A 21745-nucleotide genomic window follows, 5' to 3' on the forward strand; every position below is an offset into this window, starting at 1 on the left:
ACATGCTCTCCTGAATCACAAAAATAAACACAAACAAATGTGCTAAACATTTAAGAAGCAAGATTGATTCCTGAGGGAAAAGAAGTACGTCCTAGCATGTTAGGTTTTGAAACTTGAAATTATTTTCAAGTACTAATTGTGCAAGGATGTGTCTGACAAGAATGCCTTTGGCTTCAGGGTTAATTATGAGGCCTTCTCAAATGCAAATCCTACTCTTCTGTATTGAGCCATTTAGAAAATACAATTAGTAGAAGCAGAGGTAGTTAGACAGGAGTCTAAAGCAGCACAGGCTTCAACATAAGCAGCATTTTGAGTGGCAACAAACTGAAATAAGTGGAATGCAAACCCAGTTTTTACAGAAGTAACAAAGCACTGCTGAGTTACTCAAAATGTAAGAGGGGTTGGAGTTCAGTAATATTTTTAAGGGTTCATACACAAACAATGAGGTTCATTCATAAGGTTGTTCATACACAACAAGGTTCAATGGCAGAGGTAAAAGTAAGCAGGGAGATACATTTCCCCTTGGTATTCTCAGCACACCTGCCATCTTTAATGAAAAAAAATTAGAAAGTAAACAGTGCCACTCATCTTAAATGCAACTCACACCTGAAGTAACACCCAATTGTATGTTCCGCTGAATTGGAATGCAGCTCTCTGATGACTGGTTTTACAGAGATCTGCCTCTTCAGCCCCATTTATAGTTTTGATTTGTAAGTGACCTTCACTTTTTAGCTATTGCCAACTTTAGTACTACACTGTCAGCCCAAAAGAAGCTCAAAGCAACAGGTAAAGATGGCTCACAGCCATCTGTACTGTACAAGTACAATCTGGTTTGCCTTCCTAGGGAAGCTGCTGTGGACAGAATCCAATATTGCTTATGCCAGAAAAACCTTTCCACACCCATGTGCCTGTATGATTCCTGACCCCAACTGCTTGAGATGCTTTTATTTCAGACTAATTTCTGACCACTTTGTCTCTTAATTAAAAAAAAAAAAAAACCAAAAGTCCAAGTATATTTCAAAGATACTTTGCGAAAATTGAACTCAATTGGCACAAATGAGATTCTTCTGCAGTAATTCTTTGCAGTGTCACAAATGCTAACCTCCTAAAGACCATATTATGCTGAGAGAAAATGCAAGAGCTAACATTATTATTTTTTAGGCACAGCTTGAAAAAAGACTATTTCTCCTAGAATAAACCCATGCACAGACACCTTAAACCACCTTAGGTACTGTATCCAAGGGATCTGCAATTTTTCCATTTACATTTACCAGAACTAAAACCAGTTATATTTAACCATACAGACAGCAAGTAAAGGACAAAAACACTCACTCCTCATACAGCAGAGGGACTAGGTCAACCACTACAGAATCATTTTAAAAAGTGCAAACACTAACTATAATAGTATAATACAGCATCTTTTTTCAACTGTAGTACAGATAAGACTGCACATAACATGCTGCCAATAAATTTTAATTCAAAAAGTCACACACTGCTCCTCCCAGTAAGAAGTGGTCAGCCCTCTTCTACCTAGTTTGCATCTTAAAGGTTAGTACACAGCCAAGAGCCACAGAAAAACAGCTAGCTATCTGCTCAACTCCAAGTTCTTTGCAATAAAAAAATTTTCACTGAAAAACAAGTCAAACCTTTGTGGATTTTTAATCACTGATTTACAGTAGAAAGGAGTCCTCAACAACAGTATTTCATATACACGTTAGAGACTGCACAGCATTGTTACTTCATCTTTAAAAATCATTCAGGCATTGAGTGTTTAGTTAGGAAAGATGAGTTCAGAACTGGAAAGTTTCCTTGCAGTACATGAGCTACCTGCATCCAGCCTGATATTCTTATGTGCTGCTTTCTAGGTTTATAAGATTTAATCATATGGTTAAATCCATGGAAACTGAAGCCAACTAGAAAAAAGCTTCCGAATGTTTTAAGCATTGCAGCACTTCATTCTTGTTTTAGAAACTGTTAGTGACAGCTTGTAGGAACAACTTATAAAAGACTGCTAATAATATTTAAGTACTTTAATCTCCAAGCATTTCTCACTGACTTGGGTTTTGTTCTTATACTGTAAGTTATGGATGAGAGCCAGCACAGATACACAGCTGTACCACAGAATGATGTGCTTAATACTGCTGGTTCCTTATAGGTGTGGGTTTTGTTTTGGTTTTTTTTTTTTTTTTTGCAGAACTATTACACAATTTAAATCTACACTTCTTGCAAGTTACGTGTAGTTTTAGCTCAATTTCATGCAAAAAGCAATATATGATCACCATCTACTTCAGTGTTTTCATCTTCCTTCCTTTTCCTTATAAATACTACAACAAATGCCTTTATTCTCTGTTTCACAGCACTTTTCTCTGGATTCTAAGAAGCATCCTAGAATGGCACATGAAGGCTTACTTATAAGCAAAGTTACTTGAATGGCATGCTAGGATATTTTTCTCATGTGTACATAAGCAGCAACGCTCATTTGAATGATGCCTATTAGGAGTATTTACTTTTAAGATCCCTATTACCAGTAACTGAATTTAATGCCTGGAATAGACACTTCAATACAGAAGTGTTCAATCTCATAGCATTACTCTAATTTTGTGTGCCAATATAAGAGTTCTAGGTAAGTCCAAAACATGTATATTGTAAAAATATCAAGATGACAATGGAGTTTTACAACTATTATATCTGCCAGTACGGCAAAATGGTTCCAGTCCATCTAGCAGCTTGTAGCCATTTTCAAAATAAGCCCATGAATCTTTAAGATTCAAGGTTTATGCATTAAAAAAAAAAAAAAACCAAAACAAAACAAAACCAAAACCACAGAGCACAAAAACCCCACTAACAAAGAAAAAAAAATCCTGCAAACAAACAAAAACCAACATAGGGCTATACATAGGAAAGGTCACTTAAAGTTATGGAAAGACTTCACCTTGCACTGAAGCTAATGGATCCGTCTCTAGAACAGTAAATCCCATCTAATGCAATGAGGAAAAGAATTTGGGTTAGTACCAACCAACTTAGGATAAACTGTCTAGCCAGATACTACTGACAGGAGAAAGCCAGAGATTGAACAGATTCTGATTTAAGACCCTAGTAAGCAGATTTGCAATAATCCAATTAAGACAATGGTCTCTTATCTCTTTTAAGACTTCCCAGTTCTGTCTGTGTTGCTGAGCTTTATTTCTCTATTACATGAAGGTAGTGTATTTTAACAAACTTTTTTTTAGTTTCCTTCTCTCCCAACCAGGTTTTTTTTGTTTTTTTTTTTTTTTTTTTTTTTTTTTTTTAAGGAGGGCAGCAAATCCAGTACTAGGGTTCACAGCAATGTTTAGCACAGAAATTTTTGCTACTACGCCACCTGTGTCGATCTCTCCAAAAAACAGTAGCGAAGGATGACTAACAGTTAGTACCATTTATGTCCACATGGGAGTGCTAAGCACGTACCGAAAAAGGTGCCCATTTAAAGTGCTTTCAAGTAGACGTTAACCATTTCTGGCATTAGGAGTAAGCATCTGTAGCATGACCACTTAGCAGCACATTTCTTTAAATGCTCAAGTTAACGTTTAAAATGCAGATTTAAATTTACATTAGGCATTTTAAGAAAGCCCTCCAGCATTTAAGTGATACTCATAGGTCAGGTGTACAAATGTAGTGGGTTTTTTTATTAAGCGTCTATAAAGTTCAACATGTAAATGCTCTTCAGTCAAGAGGAGCATGTTATAGTCACAGGAAAGGGGCAGCTCACATGACATCTCAGAAATATTACTGTAACTAGGAAACAATAATTAGTGACACACTGCAAAGTATTGGGCATATACAGACCAAATAATATACCAACCACTTGATGGTAGGCCTAAGGGGAAGTCCAAATGTCTCCTTTTTACTTACTGCAATCTCTTGCTTCTTATGATGAAACTACACTTTAAGCTTCATGGTATTTGTATACAACAATCACCAAGATGTTACAATTATTAATTTTTACACAGCAGTTGTGTTTGTATTGGATAAACTACTTTAACAGTAAGAACTAGAATATACCATTACTTACCCATTTTATCACCTTACATATAGGTCTAAAGAGCTGTCAAATACAACTACACCATCCAAGTTTATAAAAGCACTTAAAAGCTATTCAGCATAGAAAATTGGGGCTTTCTGCTAATTAAACACATACATATCCCTTTTAGAGCTTTCATACAGTAGATAAATATTAAGTACTTAAGGGAGGACTGAGCCAGAACAGGAATCAAGTATTTTGAGCTAAAGCTGCTACTTAAACTTTCTTGTTGTACTACAATAGAAGTCTCTATCAAATTCAGCAGTAGAATGAAAGGTCACACAGCCCAAGAAAAGCAGAGTCTTTACTTGGTTCTATTTCGTTCCTGTTTCTGAAAGAAAAAAATGTCAAAGTATAAAAAACCCCAAACACCTCATCCTGCATGAAGAAAGCCTGCTTTGCAGATCTATTACAGAAATCCCACTGGCAAAGTGTTTATTTTTCAGCCACCAGATGAAAACCACTGCTTAAGCTCCTCAGGGAATGCCTTTCATCATGCTATTTTCAAGGCACAGTGACTACTAATGAAATCCATTCATAACTCCTACATGATAGTATCACTACAAGTGGATTAACGTGACCATATTTAAGGTATCACAAAGCTTAGATTTTAGCTTTAAAAATTATGATTAGAAAGTAGTACTGATATAACAAGTATCTTGGGAGATCTACTGACTGGAGTTGAACAGATTCATTTATATGATAGAGAAAAAGTATTTTCAAAAGTTTTCTGATACTGGCTGTGTAGCTGTCCAAGGTCTGCTAGAAGCAAGCAAATGAAAGCACAGATATGCCCATATACACACAGCTTCTGGGGCACATTATCAGAGTCTACTAAACTCATTTTAAATAACAAAACCAAGCCACAGCTGAAGTTTTTCCTTAACTAAGTTTTACCAAAAATGTATTGAAAGGAACACTTTTTATTGTATTATTTTTATAATGCACAAAAATACTTGAAATGCATAAAATTATTCTCATGTACAACTCAGAGAAATTATCCCCTTAACTGAAAATTATTATATTTGAATACTCTGTATTTCATTTTATAACTAACTTTGGACTTTTTAAAAATAAGTTGTCATTATTTAAATTGTGTTCACACTTGTCATTCAGTTCAAGACATTCTTAAAATATGCAGCATTTGGTTTATATTAGTATCACCTCAACACAATGCAGTTTTATATTTTCATTAGGTTTTAGTGAATATCTGAAAATAATATTGAGTTAACTGCAGAAATTAACACAGAATTATTATTAATGTCTAAACACGGTGTGCTAATTTTCTAATTTGCTTTCACAACAATACAAAACAACATAAACCAACAACAAACAGGTAGCTGTTAATCTGGGGTTTTGTTACATGTTCACCCCATGGTAGTTTCCCCCATTCTCAGCCAACTTGTTTAAATAGCCATTTTAACTGGACTGAAACCCTGGGAAAAAAAGGTAATCTATTTTTGCGTTCTACCAGTGTCATTTAATACAGAATTATCTTACATTGCAATTGAAGAAATGCTGCTGTTGTAGATATTTCATCTTAGCACTTTTCTGTTTGGTTGTTTTTTAAAGTATATCACAGAAACATGTGTCAAGAGGTAAAACACAAAAAAAAAAAAAAAAAAAATTCAATAGAGAATTATGGCTCCCAAGCAAACCTGCTCCATAGCTTCAGCAAGAGATTGCTACTAGAATTAAAATGTTTATTTTAAATATAGCCCCATTTTGGATCTGGCCTTGCATTCCTCAAGCAGGTGAGAGCTGTACAACTTCTGCCTGCATCAAGAACTCTAGGATTACTCTTCCCAGTAAATAATTTTGTTTAAGGTATGTGCTTTTGTGTATATCTGCATTTATATACACTGACAGGCACTGTATAGCTATATAGACAAGGCCAGCTGTAATTCAAGATTCAGATGTTGAAACTGTCTCTTACTAAAAATAAAATTTTAGGCTCCTTGAGCTCTGATGCTAGTAGTTGTTTCTAATTTGCAAATTCATCAGGTAGCACAACTGTTTAAATATAAAATTACTAATAGAAATGTAAAAATTGGTATATAGTAGAATACATGGGAGTTAATGGTGGTAAGTAGTATTTTAGGGTCCTAAGATATTCACACCCACAGTGTGTAAAAAAGTCAGACTTGCTTCCAGCTGTACCAGTCACACAAAGGCCTTACCTTCATTAGCAAGAATAATGCAACAAACCACTTCCCACAATTGTGTTATTTTTTTATACACCTCAATACACCAATATCGTGCCTATACATGTTAGCATGTTTTTGCCCTTACGCACACCAGAGCTCTGAAGATGAGACTTTTGGGTGCTTCTGTGGATGAGCGATAGTAATGGAAGATACTGTGGTCTTTGGCACCTCTATCTTATTAATAAAGCACAGTCATTCTCCATTTTTTCTTTAATAAAAAAAACCCATCAGTGGTGCATTTCATTAGCACTGAAGAGTAGAATAGGTCTGTACAGCCAGATGAGAGGAAAACATCTGGAATGCAATATATGTGTCTACAACTGTCTTTCCATCAATTGCACAGAAGCTTGGTCCACTTCTTCAGTTACAGTCTTCTTAAGAGCTTTGGTTACAGCATTAATGTTTTGGTAAAAAAGACAAAAAAAAAGCAGATGCTTTCCTTCCTTTCTTCAGGTAGATTTTTCATTGTCCTCTCCTGTCTTCTGAACCCGTGAATATTTTTTGCATGAAGATTTGAAGCAGCTGGGAGGCCAAGATATTGGCCAGGAAAAACTGCAAGGAACAGAGCCTTGCACATTCTTCTCGAAGAAATAAAATATTGGATACCACCATGCTCGAGAGAGAAAATTCATCTGCGAAGACACCTTTAAAGTCTGTATTGGCACAAGCATGTAAAGAGGAAAAGGCAGTCAGTTTAAAGGCTTATAATCAATTACACTGAGTCAAGACAACAGCAAAAATGCAATGCATTTGCATGCATTTCTGCAAAGAGAGTGAGTATTTAGCCTAGAAACACAGAATTGAGACAGACATTATTGTCCAAATACATACGACAAACTAAGCATCTCTACCACAAAGGGATGCTTTGTTGCTGTGCAAAATTTGGGGCAACAAAGCACTCAAGCCTTTTTCAATAGGATTGCTTTCAGGCATGTTATGTTTCCACTGATGAGTAATAGCTGAGAATTAGATTAAATGGGCTTAAGAGTTATGCTTCTACTTGAAAGTGCTGTTGAAACAACAGCAGCAGAAACCTCCTGAATAGTGTACCTTTAAAGACATTTACGCAAGAATTGTCATTAGAATTGTAGGACTGTCTAGGTAATTTCAGGTGTCCAGAACTTTTATTACTAAACTATTATTTACTCATAAGGTGAGACAAAGGGTTATTCTATACATCAACGACAGCATTAAAACTGCAAAGGCACAAAAATACTTTTAAGACAAATTAATATTATTTACTTAAATAACAATGAAGTGAAACTCCTTCTGTTTAAACTTCAATATGGAACATCTATTTTTATTCTGAAATTATGAACTAACTTCAACCTTCTGGCAATTTTAACAAATGCAGGCTAGGATCGTGAAGGCCACTCACCTTTTCATTAGCCATGGAGTGGTACCACCAGAAGAGCCGCGTGGTGATATAGTAGGCAATGATGACATCTACGGTATAGTGTTCATGAGCAACCAGGATACAAATGATGCCAGCAGCACTCATCAGCCAGCAGATTAAGTGATACCACCAGAAATGACGTGGTGAATCTGTGAGACAGGGAGGTGATGGGGAAAATAACAACAAAAAGCCATCTGTTATTCTAATAATCCACAAAAGGGGAAAAGATAAGAAAATTAAGGCTGCTAAATTTGAAAACATAACTGATATCACACTGGTACAGATCCCCTGTTTTGATTTGTATGAATCTACATAATAAATTATGCAAACTTACTGAGGTGCTCTTACTTTTTAAGGTGAGCACAAGATGGGTTAGTTAGACAACACTGCCACCCATTTTCTAGTCAAATTAAGTTCTCCAGTTAAATCATTTCCAGGATTTAGGGTGCAGAGGAAGAGACAAAATTGAGTTAAAGCATACACTTTGGTTATTTAACTTGGTTGTATTTAATCTTTTCAGTCTATATTCAAGTAAACTCAAGTCTCTAGAATTGATACAACCTGAGCAGAGATCACAAATTAAACAGAAAGACACTCAATTCTTAGGTTTTTAAGAACTGATGCTTCAAGAAAATTTCAATTAATTTGCACAAAGCCCCAGTTCTATGAAACAAAATACACTGTACAGAAAAGGATTTAACAAATGGGAGCGAAGCTATTCAAAATGCATTTCAGCCACCTCAGTGGAAAAGTTCTCCTGTAAGTCTTTCCCCATTGAAAAAATGCCCTGAGTGTCACAATGATCATTCATAACTTCTGACAGTCTAACTGGCTTCATTTCACTCACAGTGGGAGGTTTTGGCACCTCTTGCCTTGTGGGGCAATGGTCAGCCTTTACACAATACCAACAGAAAAGTTACTGATCTCAACAAGCCTACCCAGTAGGCTCTCATAGGCCTGTGCAAAACAGTAACTGTAGTGCCACTTTTTGGTACAAGTGTCAAAACAAATTCTCTTAACTCTCCCCAAAACCCCGCAGACAGATTCCCATCTACTGGTTTTTTTTTGGTTTTGATTTTTTTTTTTTTAAGATAAGAAGCCAAGTAATCTCAAGAAGTTGATGAAAACAGCACTGAGCAAGACAGACTACCAAGGCTAAAAATAAGAATAACTAAACTGGTGAAAAATGTGGTGTGCAGAGAATAAGTAAAAAATGGCAGAATATGAACGTAAGAGAAAAGCAGAGCAAAAACTCTACTAAGCCAGACAAAAACCTCAGAATGCATCTTACACCAAAGATAAGTTACTGAAAGAGCAAAAAGACTGCCACAAGCAGCTTCCAACTCAGAGCAATTATAGGGTTTATGTCCTGGTTCAGATAACATTTTGATCATTATATGGGAGGTTGAAAAATGGAAAGATATGCATTTCTCACAGAGCACAATTTCAGTGAAATATATGCCTAACAATTAGGCAGCAAAGAGCTTATTACAAAAACTTGTATAATAAAATTGCACCAATCCTTTATAATACAAAGTACAGAAGAAATTAGCCCAGAAAATATTGGGTTGTCTTCATCTTTCCTGGCACAACTGAGTACATGAATAGCATTAAAATACAACATAACAGACAAAACAAGGCAAACAAACTCTGTTATTAGGCTATTTTCCTTATATTGCTCTGGTAATTTTGATGAGTTACAAACGCCATTCCCCCAGTAATATTCACATCACAGGAAAGACCTAGGCCTAAGAATCATCAGACTATAATCAGCATCTTGAATCACTGTTCAAAAAAGGGCATCTCAAATCCGTGATTTGGAGTCTATCACATTCAAGAGGCCCTTTTATATTGTGCTTTTTGTTTAAGGCAGAATGCAGCACTGCAGCACCTTGTTTTCTCACTATTTTAATAAAAGGAAGGCATCAGACTAATGCTGGTTAGTCTTATTTTTCTTTTCAGTGAGAATTATATTCCCATGAGCCAAGCTAGCATTTGCATAGTTTGGGATACAACAACAGGAGAAAAGATTCCAACTCCAAACATGCGAACTGAGAAGGGAACTCTCCACTACATATTCCTGAGTGGCCAAGCTCCCAGGGTAGAAGCACTGCTTACTATATATTAGATTTAGAAGTCAGTGCTAAGTTCTTTAACACTTTAATAGATTCTCTCGGTGCAGCACAGAAGATTTTTCCTCCCATGCCCCAGAGCAATGTAAAGTAAAGGGAGAAACCATAACTGCATCTTCTGCATGCTTGCCAAATTCTTATCAGCTACAAGAAGCATTAAGTAAGACAACTCATACACAAGACATCCAAAGATCATAAATTAACTTTTCATTGCTTGCAGTAACTAATGTACAGCACACCTGAGAAAATTAATTTTGCTTCTAGGTGCAGTGTAAGTGTGCAATGATGCTGTGCTCAAGCCACAAAATTCCCTACAACCTCCTGCAGCTAAACTGCAGAGCTAGTGTGCACAATTACAACAGCATGTTTTATCCAAAATTTAAATCACTTGTCAACAAGTGATGAAAAGTGATCTTGTTTTAATCAAGCAATAAACACTTATATAAAGATAGAGGTGACATGTTTAGCCACATTTAGCCTTTAATTAAAGCCCATAACACTTTTAGTCAGCCTTACCACAATCCCTAGGAAGGTGATGGAACAGTTCACCCTTGAGGTCATGACTAAGCATGTTGTCAGGAGTAGTTAGCATGGATTCACCATAGGGAAGTCATGCTTAACCAGCCTGATAGCCTTTAAAATCTGGACAACTGGCTGGATAGATAACAGGAGACAACTGGATGTTATCCATGTGAATTTCAAGCAAGACTTCTGACACTGTCTGCCATGATATCCTAACAGGCAAGGCTGGACAATTAGGGAGGGTGAACTGAACTGGCTGAATGGCAGAACTTGGAGGGTTTTTAATCACTGGCACAGTCAAACAACCCAAAGGTTCATACCAGGCCTAGTATTGTTAAATGTACTCATCAACAACTTAGATGAAGGGATAGAATTCATCCTCAGCAAGTCTGATGAGGTTACAAAGCTCAGAGGAGTGGTGCTGTGCTGCCCTTCAAAAAAAAATCACACACACTGAAGGAATGGGCAGAGCAAAACCTTTTGAAACTCAGCAAGAGCAGGTTCAGGGTCTTGCACCTGGATGGAAGAACCTGCTGCACCACTACAGGGTGGGCGCCAACCTGCTGGAAAGCACATATGCTAAATACCTAGAGGTCCTGGTGGCCAAGCTGTCCATGAACAGTGCCCTCATGGCCAAAGAGGGCAGAGTAGCCTAGGGTGTATTAGTAAGATCATTGCCAGCAGGTTGGAGGTAGTCCTGACCCTTTGCTCAGCCTGGTGAGGAAAATCTGGACTTCCAGGCACCCTAGTACAAGACAGATGTGGAGCAAGTCCAATGGAGGGCTATGAGGATGATTAGGAAACTGGAGCACCTCTCTTATGAGGAGCAACAGAGGAAAACAGGCCTGCTTAGACTGGAGAAGTTGAGAGGAAACCTCATCAATGTGTCTAAATATGTGAATGGAAGGTGTCAAGAGGACAGAACCAGGCCCTTCTCATAGGTGTCAAGCAATAGGACAAGAAGCATCAAGCAGGAAATGATGCACAGGAAGTTCTACCTAAAGGCAGGAAGAACTTGTTTACTATGCAGGTGACCATGCACTGGAACAGATTGCCCTGAGAGGCTATGAAGTCTCTCACTGGAAACATTCAAGAACTGTCTGGGCACAATCCTGTGCAATGTACTCTACGGAAATCTGCTTGAGCAGAAAGGTTGGGCTAGATAACCTACAGTGGTCCCTTCCAATCTTAGCTACTTTATGATTTTACTACAGCCACAGTTCCATTTCTATTCAATTTGTGTTTCAAATCCATGTAAATACAGTCTGTGTACAACTGACGAGTAACTTTTGGAGGGCAGTAGTTTTGCACGTACTTTTATCATTTGTTTTCCCGGTATAACAAATATGAAAAGAAAGTGCATTGGAATACAATCACTTACACTCTTTGATGAACAGATAGACCAGCGTTAATACTACAGTGTGTCCACTAAACAGGAAGTCTCCACACAGGATGTGTGATCCAGTTATGGACAGACCACCACCAGAAATCAGTCGCAGGATTCTCTGAACCTTTGCCTGAGAGTCTCCATTCAACTAGAACACCAGAAAGAAGTATAATAAGTGACTCAAGTAAATTTCTTGCCCAAACACACGTAGAGTCATGGAGACGGGGATAAAAGGACAAATTATCTTAATTTGTTTCAAGTTTCTTTTATATATTCTTAAATAAGCATGCGTTTCAAAGTTGACAGGTGATAAAGATCAGTTTGGTAACACTAGCATTCTGTCTATACTTTCCCTGATTATTTTAAAATATGCATTGTATGAGAATGAAATGCAGAATATACTGCAAAGGTAAACATTAAAAATTTGTAAAGTTGGATCTCTCAAAGCAGCAGTTGACAGTATCAATGAAACCCATTAGAAACTGGTACAACCTTGCATACCAATTCTGTTTTTCTGTTCAGAGCTGACCAGTATTTCTACTGAGTAAAAACTTCAAACTTGCTTTATTTCAGATTTAGTTACAAACTCAGTCAGGAATTAACTCATATTTGGAGGATGTACATTTTTAAAGCAAGTATTAGGACCAGCTTTTGATTTCTTATAGATACTAGGCAGTTTAATCTACCTGTTTTAAATTAACTCTACAAAAAACCCCAAGAAAAATGGGTAACTGTTTTCCATAATCAGAAAAATGGCCACATATGACAAAAAAATCCAGAAGAATTATAAAGTGTTTTTCCAGAGTTCAAGTAATTAATCCTGGTTTCATGCTAGCAAAATGCACTTTCAGCAGAGACATTTTCATTTTCCTTTGATTACCTGTTCTCACTCCTCAATACACTGTCTATTACATAGTAATTCCCCAAGCTGTTAGAAAAAAATCATTAAATCTTTACAATAGGGGCACTTAAATAAAACATTTTCAAATAGACACTGATTCATAAGAGAAGTAACTAACCCACTATATCCCCAAGTTGTCTCAATGTAGAAGACAACAGCCATGATGCTGTAACTCAAGACTAGAAATCTTACCCAAGAGGCGGCAAATTTATCCCCCCACTAAACTGGCAATACTTTTTTTTAGTACAGCTAACACAACAGAGTTTGTTCCAAGGAATTTTAAGTCTACAACTTTTTATTAGTAACCTAAAGTGGGAGTAACAACTCCTTTATGTCACCACTTAACTCCACTGTCATTAAATTTTTAAAATACTTTTGTAACACTATTAGCACATGCATGTCTCTGTATGTATCAGCTCATTTACGCAGCTGAACTTGTTTAAGTCACATTCTTATACATTTTGCAGGTTGGAAGCAGAGACAGGCAGCTGACCTCAGGTATTGCAAAAGGTCTTGACCAAATAGTGTGAGAAACTAGGCAAAGTACATAACAGTGTGGGTTTTTAAAGAGATACAGCAACACAAGCTTGCTTATCAGCCTATGAATTCCAGTACTGACCTTGGATATCCTACCATGTAAGAAAAAAATACTGCTACAGTATTAAGAGTGATTAGCTTGAGCCTCAGAATCAAGTTGATTGATTTAGTAGCAGCACTATTTCGACCTAAGATGTTCTGAAAGGGAGCACTCAACTGCATCAACAATTTGAGGCTCTGTTATCACACAAGTTTTGGTTTATCACTACCTATGTTTTTGAAGACATCAATTAAAAGTAATTTGTCTTATTTAGTAATACCTGAAACATTGCCTTCTGTTTGATCTAAGGAGCCATCAGGACCGATGCAGAGACTTAAGGCAAGAAGCAAGAGGCAAAGACTCTTACCTTTGGCGCACACTGAAAATGCATTCCAGGCACAGGTAAAGTGGTAACATACATGGTAATACAGCGGTACAGATACAAAGTTCCTATTATGAAAAAGAACCTGCGTCCCACTATTGATCTGAAAGTAAGGAAAGGGGGGAAACAGATTGAGTGCAAAGCTTACATGCAGAATATTCAACAGTTATGGAGCTCTAGCTTCATTAGCTAGATGAATCCTTAGAATGAAAGAGCAGCTCCACCCCAGCTCTTCAGCACACACTTCTCTGAATCAAGTACTAAAACATCCTTCTTCAGCTTTTAGTCCTGTGACTCCTTATAGTGTGAAGCTCCCACCAATTTAAGATGGACTCAGTCTAACTTACAGGTGCAGCCACTGAGTTTTCCTCAACTCAGTGACCTTTCTTTTTAGTCCCATACTATAACCCCATTCTTGACTTAAATATATATAGTTTAAGAAAGACACAGGAGAAAACTTCTATTTAGCTGTAGAGGACAGTGGGTTCTTCCTCAAATTTGGATGAGATTCGTACACCATCGTGATTTCTCCAATTTAAACATCCCCAGGTCAGTAAACACATTTTGAAAAGCCCAATCTCAGAATAAACTTGACTAGTACAACATAGGCATCAGAAGTTCAGAATTCAAAGACATTATTCAATAATCAGAAAACCTGTATTTCCATATCCTCCATAGACACTAGAACATTTTGTAAACAAGCCATCCCTTTGTTATTTTCCTGCCAGCCCTATTCTACAATATTGTTAAGGATTTTTTTCTTCTACCCAAAATGAGCCATGTAAACATACAGCAGAGAAAAAAAAATATTGCTAACTTACTTGTATCTAAGAAACAACCACTGGAATATCCATAAGCCAAGCAGTATCATTCCATTTATTTCTGATACAGAAAAAGCCCATTTCACACGATCAATGTAATCAAAAAATTTGTCAGGCAAGGGAGGGCTTAGCTCCTTTGGAGGTACTCTCTCATGGACCACAGTGATCATGACAGTTGTTAAAATCAAGTTGAAGAGAGCATAGACAAAAGCAATGCCTGTTTTCCACCATTCCAGAGGAAATTTGTTCCTAGATTCAGCAGGCATAGCAATCTGGATGTAATCGGGATATTTCTTTGCTGTTTTTCGCAAGCCATTAGACAAGCCCTTTGGTTTGCTAGTGCCATTTTTGTTCTCTTCACTGACTGAGAGAGTAGGTCTTGAGTAGCCATTAGAAGTCTCATTTGGCTGACCCTCCATGTGCTCTTCAAGCTTTGCTGTCTCAATGGTACTCATTTCCAAGCTGTATGGCCAAAGAGGCTTTATTAGTGACCAATTTCTGGGCTCTCTGAACTCTGTTATTCCTCAAAGTCCAATGTTCTTGTTCCTAGATGACTTCTGTAGAACTCTAAAATGCATCCATTGTGCTTTCAAAGGAATTTGTGAAGACAAATCTTTCTTCTAGAGCTGAATCATCTGCAAAAAAAAACACCAAAACAGATACTGAAGGCCTTCATAACTAGTAATGTGACAGTGAACAAAACATTCTCAGAACAGGCATTTTTAAGTATTTCAATTCCATCCAAGTCTACTTAGAAACACAGTCAAAAGGCAAATTACTGTGAAATAATTCAAGCCAACTCCTACTTGATAAATCTTGTATCAGTTTAAGAACTAGTACCAACTTAGGCTTGGGTTTTTTTAAAGGACAAGATCCACAGACTTTAATGATCATGACATCACTTGCTTAATCAGTTATCAGAATTAAGGCTAATCCATATCTGCAGCAACATTGAATTTTACTGCTTAGAGATATTCCATGCAAAATATCCTGGTTTTGACCATAGGGTTGCTACAGATATTAATATGGGTTGTCCATATAGATCAGACAAATCTTGTCAGTTCAGGTGATAGGACAAAAAACAGAAGGGCAGTACAGAATTCAATTTTGTAGGGCATAAATTAATTTAGATTCATCCAGAAAATCTATTCAATAGATAGCTCCATTAAATTTCATTAGATCTAAATGAGTATTCCATCAAGTCAAAAATGCATTTATATAGCCCACTAAATGTCTGAAATTTCAGATAACTGAGAAATATACCCCTGGATTCAATTCTTAGTTATGATACAGTACACACAGAACAGATGAAAAATGAACCTGTGTTTGTCCTTTAGCTACTTTAAAAACAAATCTATTTAGACGGTTTTCAAACAGAAACAAATAGAGTCATTATTACTCAGGATTTATTTCAGGCTGCATTGGCTAATTCATAAAAGTTTTGCGAGCTAAAAAACAAACAAGTAAGTGCATATGTTTTATAACAAGTTTTTCTACAAGGAACAAAGAATGAAGTTCATCTCTAGCAAATAGCCATCTCACTAGTAAAAATAAAGGCCTTTTCTCCATCTTTAAAGTTCTGTGAAACTACTTACCATAGCTGTGATGTATCTTTCTTACTCTATTCAGCTCCTATGACAAAAATAGTATTACCAAGTACAAATTGCTCCCCATCTACCAGTAAATTGTGATTCTCTCTTATTTTAGTGGTTCCTGCAAGAGAAGTTCAGCACTGCTACCCCCCTCAAGTATCTGCATGCCAACACAGGCTGCTAGTCTGCCATGCTTTGTGTACAATTAAGTCGTCATACACCTAACCATACACCACAGGACTTGCTTAAGAACATGCCACCTGCTTACAGGACAATCTAAACCAACAAGAGCCTGCAAAGTCAAGTGATTGTGTTTTGGTCCTTCCAGCCTCATCCCACCCAAACAGAGATGACATTTAACATGGTCAGCACATAAATCTCACTGATTTCCTGGGTGCTGCTCCAACCACTGAAAAAGAGAAGAGGTAAAAGTTCAGATCCCAAATATGAGACTCATACAAATAATACTGAAATAGCTGAGAAGCATTTCTAAATTTATCCCCCAGCAGTGTTTCTGAAATCCATTGTCACTGGTTGACCTTCTCTAAATTCCTGATCAATAAGTGTATGATAACTAACCATACACAACACATACAAACAAACACCCAAGAAAACAAGTGATTTTTGATGCTTTTTCTCCCTCTTACCAATCACATTGTGATCTCTGCATCTCTAAGAAAAGGGCATGTTTAACCCATGATCCAGGCAACAACTTCTGATACTTCCTACAACTAAAAACACCCTTTTAGAGCATCTACAAAAGCAACAGTCTTACTCAGAACTATACCAAAATAATGTTTCAGCTTTCACAAGTCTTTTTTTTAACACACACACTCTTCTATTCCTTCAATCTACTTAATGCTTCAATCTTAAATGACAGAACCCCTTAGTGACAGTAGAGAAAAAAAACTGAACCTAATTGCTTCTGTTTTGGAATGTACGTACCTAACATTCATCTACTAAGTCAAGACCCCACTTCTCACCATTATGTTACATATAGCAGCCACTAAGGCAGCAATCAGCAAAACCTGGTAAATTTTACATCCTGTGCAGTTGAAACATTATTAGAATTATGTATAAACTGAGCGCAAACTACCTTAGTTATTTCCTTCTCTTCCCCACAAATACCTAACCTAGTGTGCCTAGTGACATAAGTGAAAGATTTTACTGTCATATGTTTAATGACATCCAAGTAAGGCCTGAAGATCAAAGAGTATCTGAAGTACAGATGAACAATAACATAAGAATCTAAAAAGTAGAGCAGTGCTCATGTTCTCATATTAACTTATTAAGCAAAACAATTATAGCTACAGCTTGCAGGAGAAAGTTGTGTTCCTTCCTGGTACTTTTAAATGGATTGTAAGGCATATTGATCTACCACTTCTGATGGCTCATCAAGATTATTTCAGGCAGAGTGCATACTGCAGCCAAACGTTTGTTTACATTGATAATTAAAGGTGCTATACATCATCTGATGAGTGGTCTGTAAGAAGGTAAGTGCTTCCCTTTATAGTAACTTTTCAACCTCCTTCTCCCATATTCTAAAAGAAATTAGCAACTCTATTGATGAAAAAGACAAAAGTCTCCCTTGAAGCTCTCAGCCCCTTTCTGCCAATCTGACTGGCCAGAGAAGTGACAGATACAGAACACCAACAGTCTTATCATCCTCTGCTACTGGCTGTAAAAGGAACTGCCCAGAAGTGCACAGGTTCTTCTGCCAAGTTCCTGCCCACAGTTCAAATATCCATTCACATACCCATAAGTGGTGTGGTTCCTTTTAGCTTCATGCTGTCCTTTTGATAAAATATCCATTTGGTTTTTTTGTCAATTCCAAAACATCCCCATATCAAAACCAGAAGATGCCCACAAATAGAAAGCCTTAGAATTCTTCAGCAACCAAGCAGCAATGCTTAGATCTCACCATCTTGCCAACACTTAGGTCTGAAAAGCACACTAAATTGCTCTAAAATAGGGAGCAACTACTGGGGAAGTCTCAAATTCACAAAAAACTGGCCAAGTAACCCAAAAGTATAAATAAAATTCCTATAAGGGATACCTCCAAGTTTTAGTAACAATTTTTTCTTTTTGGAACCACTTCTATACCTTCTAAAATTAAATGTTACCTTATCAAGAAGCAGAGCTTCTTAAGCAGCAACTTTACAGCAGAAATCATAACTGCCTCAAGGAACAACATATTTCAAAGAAAGTCTTTAGAATTAAAAAGATGCTAAAAGAAGAAATGTCCTAATATTTTATCCTGAGCTCCTACCTGCCCCCATGCAAATAGCATCCCTTAGTTTTCGGCATCCTCATTTGATTGTCATTTGAAAGAAAATAGTTGATGGGGGGCACAGCTTTGAGACAAGCACCAGAAAGCATGTCTGCAATTGGCTCTTTATGCTAGAACTTAAGAATAACAGAGTTTTATTTAGCTTGTTAGTCATCCGATTTTCATCTAAAGGTCATTTTCACATAAAGTTAGCTCCCAAACGGTATTTCTCATCAGTATTGGAACTTCAGCATTTCTCAAAATACTTTAATTTCTATAATTTATGAAGGACTGGATAGTCACAAGTTGCACAGGGCTTTCAAATAAGCAGTTCTTAACCTGCTGTTTCAATACTATTTGAACAAGAGTATCCAAAACAGTGAGACTGAGCTATTCTGACATTAAGAGAAGATATACTTTCATATACAAAATGGAAAAGATTTCTGATAGTGCTATTTTATAGCTCATTCACTTTTGTTAAGGCTGGCTCAAACATTTGCTACAGCTGTATTCTTGTATCTGGTAACTGAAGAAAAAGCGTCTGCAAACAAAGTACAATTTGAAGTAACTTATCTGTATCACAGTTACTGGGGGACAATTGTTAGCTAGCTTGTGTTTTGATCAGTTAAATTTTTAGGAATACCTATAGAACTAGAACTAAAAAAGAAGCCAGGTTATCACTTCTCTAGACAGCAAGGAACAAAAACTTGCTTTTAGAGGTTTCTCCTTCATTTTTATTTTTTAAAGCATTCCAGATCTCTCCCTTCTTTCAGGCTATATGTACATCTCACAGCATGCAGACTGCTGGAAGGAAGAAAAGATCTCATCACCACCCAAAACCTCCAGAAGAAAACTGCTGTGATGCTAAAGAACTGCAAGTGAAACAAAGCTGGATTACAGAAGTACTGTTCATTATCATCATATTATTACACTGCTTTCAGTAAATGTTAACTTTTTATAAAAAAGGGTCTTTAAGCTCTTTTATAATTTTGAACACTGCTAAGTAGGTTTGCCTTAACTGCATGAAGGCATCTTCAAACTCTTGAACTGTTTGGTCCCCAGACTCCGAAGGACTCTATTTGGTAACTAAGAGTCTGATGTCCTTTAAGGGTGACACCGTGACATGGCTAGATCTTCCTTGTGATTATTACCCTTATCCTACAAGAAACAAGATCACAATAGCTGTCAAATATTTGTTATCTTTTAGTGCTACTGTAACTTGTTCCAGAAATAATCCACATGTGTATGACAAAGTCGGTTTTATTCACAAGTTAACAGTCTTCCCTAAAACAAGTGTTTTGAGAATGACCAGTCACACATCTGTAGAACCAGCAGAACAAACAATCATTCAGGTTAGAAGAAACCTCAGGAGGTGCCTGGGCCTCTGGCCAGGATCAGCAGTGACTCAGGGTTTCAATCCAGCCGTACTTTTCATGCCTACAAAGAAACACAACCTCCCCAAGCAGCCTGTTTGACGGCACGGTTGCTCTTACAGTGAAAGCTGGACTGTTATTTTTGTTGTTTTGCTTGTTTTTTTTTAATTGTTAAATCTACTGGTTTTGTATCTAGTTCATATTAGAAGTTACACCCTTTGTATCTCGTCTTCCCACTGCTGTGAAGAGCCTGGCCACCATGCTCCTGATGACATCCTTGCAGGTATGAAGCGGCTGCAGTCAGGCACTCTGACACTGCTCTTCAGGCTGAAACAACCCAGGCTCCCCCAGCCCTCCCCTCCCAGGCCTGTGCTCCAGCCTCCTGAGCACCTTGCTGGTCCCTCTACTGGGCTTGCTGCCATTTCATGTTTTGCCTGGATCATGGACCAAAAACCAGATACAGTATTCTTGACAGCCAAGTAGTACTAAGCAGAGAGGAATAATCACTTCTCTATAAATAATGACTATGTGCCTATTAAATACAGCTCAGAACAGTGTTGTCTGCCTTCACTGTCAATGCACACTGCTAAATCCCTTTCCAACAGAACTGAAAGAAGTATTAATGTTATTCCAATGTTAAAGTCTAAAGCCTAAAGACTCCCTCACAACTTCTTTATACCAGATAAATAAGATCAAGTCTTCTTCCTGCTTAACCCAAAAGTCAAAATGAGACTGTTTCAGTATTTCAGATCTGCACAGAAAGGTGTGTTAACCTGAAGTGATATTTAAGCTCTGAATCAGCTGCTTTTGAATAAAGGCAAAAAAGGTTCTCTATCACTGCATATTTTGTAACATTGGAAAAAAATGTTTGGCTCATAACCTTCTTCTATTCATTAGAAAAGCCTATAATAAACACTCTACAAAGTATGGAAGTCACTGTACTACCTCAGTTTCTTCAGACAAAATGCCAAAAATGAGTGCCAAAAAAAGCCTCTGGATCAGGCTTTTATGTGCAGGCTGGCTTCTCCTTTCATTCTGCTGGAGCTTCACAGACACAGCTTAAGAGCCACTATCCAAAGCAAGATTCCTCTCAAAGAGACAGCAAAGTCTAAAGATTTGTTAAGAGCCTAGCAGCACAACAAATGCCTCAAATCTTTCCTAGCTGACTCAGAAGCTGCAGACACTGGCTGTGAGGTAACAGGGACCCAGCACAGGAGGCAGGAATGTTTTAGACTATTTTGTGAAGTCCTCCACCTAGTTACCGAGGGTAAAGGTTGCGCTTCATAATGGAAAGTCAGGCCCAGAGATTAGTCACCACTTTCAGTACAGGGCAGTGAGGAGTCACAGTGACTAATGTGTGCTTTAAAGTGACTGTGCGACAGCTTATCAGCCATCAGGCAGCTAGAAGAGGAAGTTACATAATCAGTAAATTGATCAGTAATATACCCTAAAAATATTTGAGTAATTATTAAGACTATACTGCCTGTCAAGTTTTTCCCCTATGTTACTTCCAAAAAGCAGCTGGGCCAACACCAAAACGACAGAATCACACCTTCAAGATCATCAGGTCCAAACCATGCCCTTAAACCTTAATTAAATCATGGCACCAAGTGCCACATCCAATCTCTTTTTCAACACATCCAGGGACGGTGACTCCATCACTTCCCTAGGCAGACCATTCCAGTACTTTATCATTCTTTCCATAAAAACTTTTTCCTAATATCCGACCTATATTTCCCTTGGCACAGCTTAAAGCTGTGTCCCCTCATTCTGACAGCTGCTGCTTGGAGAAAGAGACCAACCCCCACCTGACTACAATCACCCTTCAGGAAATTGTAGAGAGTGATAAGGTCACCTCTGAGTCTCCTTTTCTCCAGGCTAAACACCCCCAGCTCCCTCAGTTGTCCCTCACAGGGCTTGTGTTCCAAGCCCCTCACCAGCCTCGTTGCCTCCTCTGGACGTGCTCCAGCGTCTCAACGTCCTTCCCGAACTGAGGGGCCCAGAACTGTACACAGCACTCGAGGTGTGGCCTCACCAGTGCTGAGTACAGGGGGGAAATGACCTCCCTGCTCCTGCTGGCCACACTATCCCTGACACAGGCCAGGATGCCCTTGGCCTTCTTGGCC

At 37.7% G+C, this 21745-nt stretch overlaps 1 protein-coding gene across 1 annotated transcript in view; it reads right to left on the minus strand.

Annotated features, from left to right (window-relative positions):
* Nucleotides 1–6278: 6278 nt before the first annotated feature.
* Nucleotides 6279–21745, minus strand: part of SGMS2 (sphingomyelin synthase 2) — a 30153-nt gene continuing 14686 nt past the window's right edge. Inside the window, exons 2-6 of the mRNA XM_068187421.1 lie at nucleotides 14386–15020; nucleotides 13550–13667; nucleotides 11699–11852; nucleotides 7646–7812; nucleotides 6279–6920 (exon numbers count right to left, since the gene is read on the minus strand). Of these exons, the coding sequence (XP_068043522.1) occupies nucleotides 6717–6920; nucleotides 7646–7812; nucleotides 11699–11852; nucleotides 13550–13667; nucleotides 14386–14840 (1098 nt within the window). The 5' untranslated portion in view covers nucleotides 14841–15020 and the 3' untranslated portion in view covers nucleotides 6279–6716. The remainder of the gene's footprint in view (nucleotides 6921–7645; nucleotides 7813–11698; nucleotides 11853–13549; nucleotides 13668–14385; nucleotides 15021–21745) is intronic.

The sequence above is a fragment of the Anomalospiza imberbis genome, chromosome 4 (genome assembly GCF_031753505.1).
Source record: "Anomalospiza imberbis isolate Cuckoo-Finch-1a 21T00152 chromosome 4, ASM3175350v1, whole genome shotgun sequence".
In the NCBI taxonomy this organism is placed as follows: Eukaryota; Metazoa; Chordata; class Aves; order Passeriformes; family Viduidae; genus Anomalospiza; species Anomalospiza imberbis.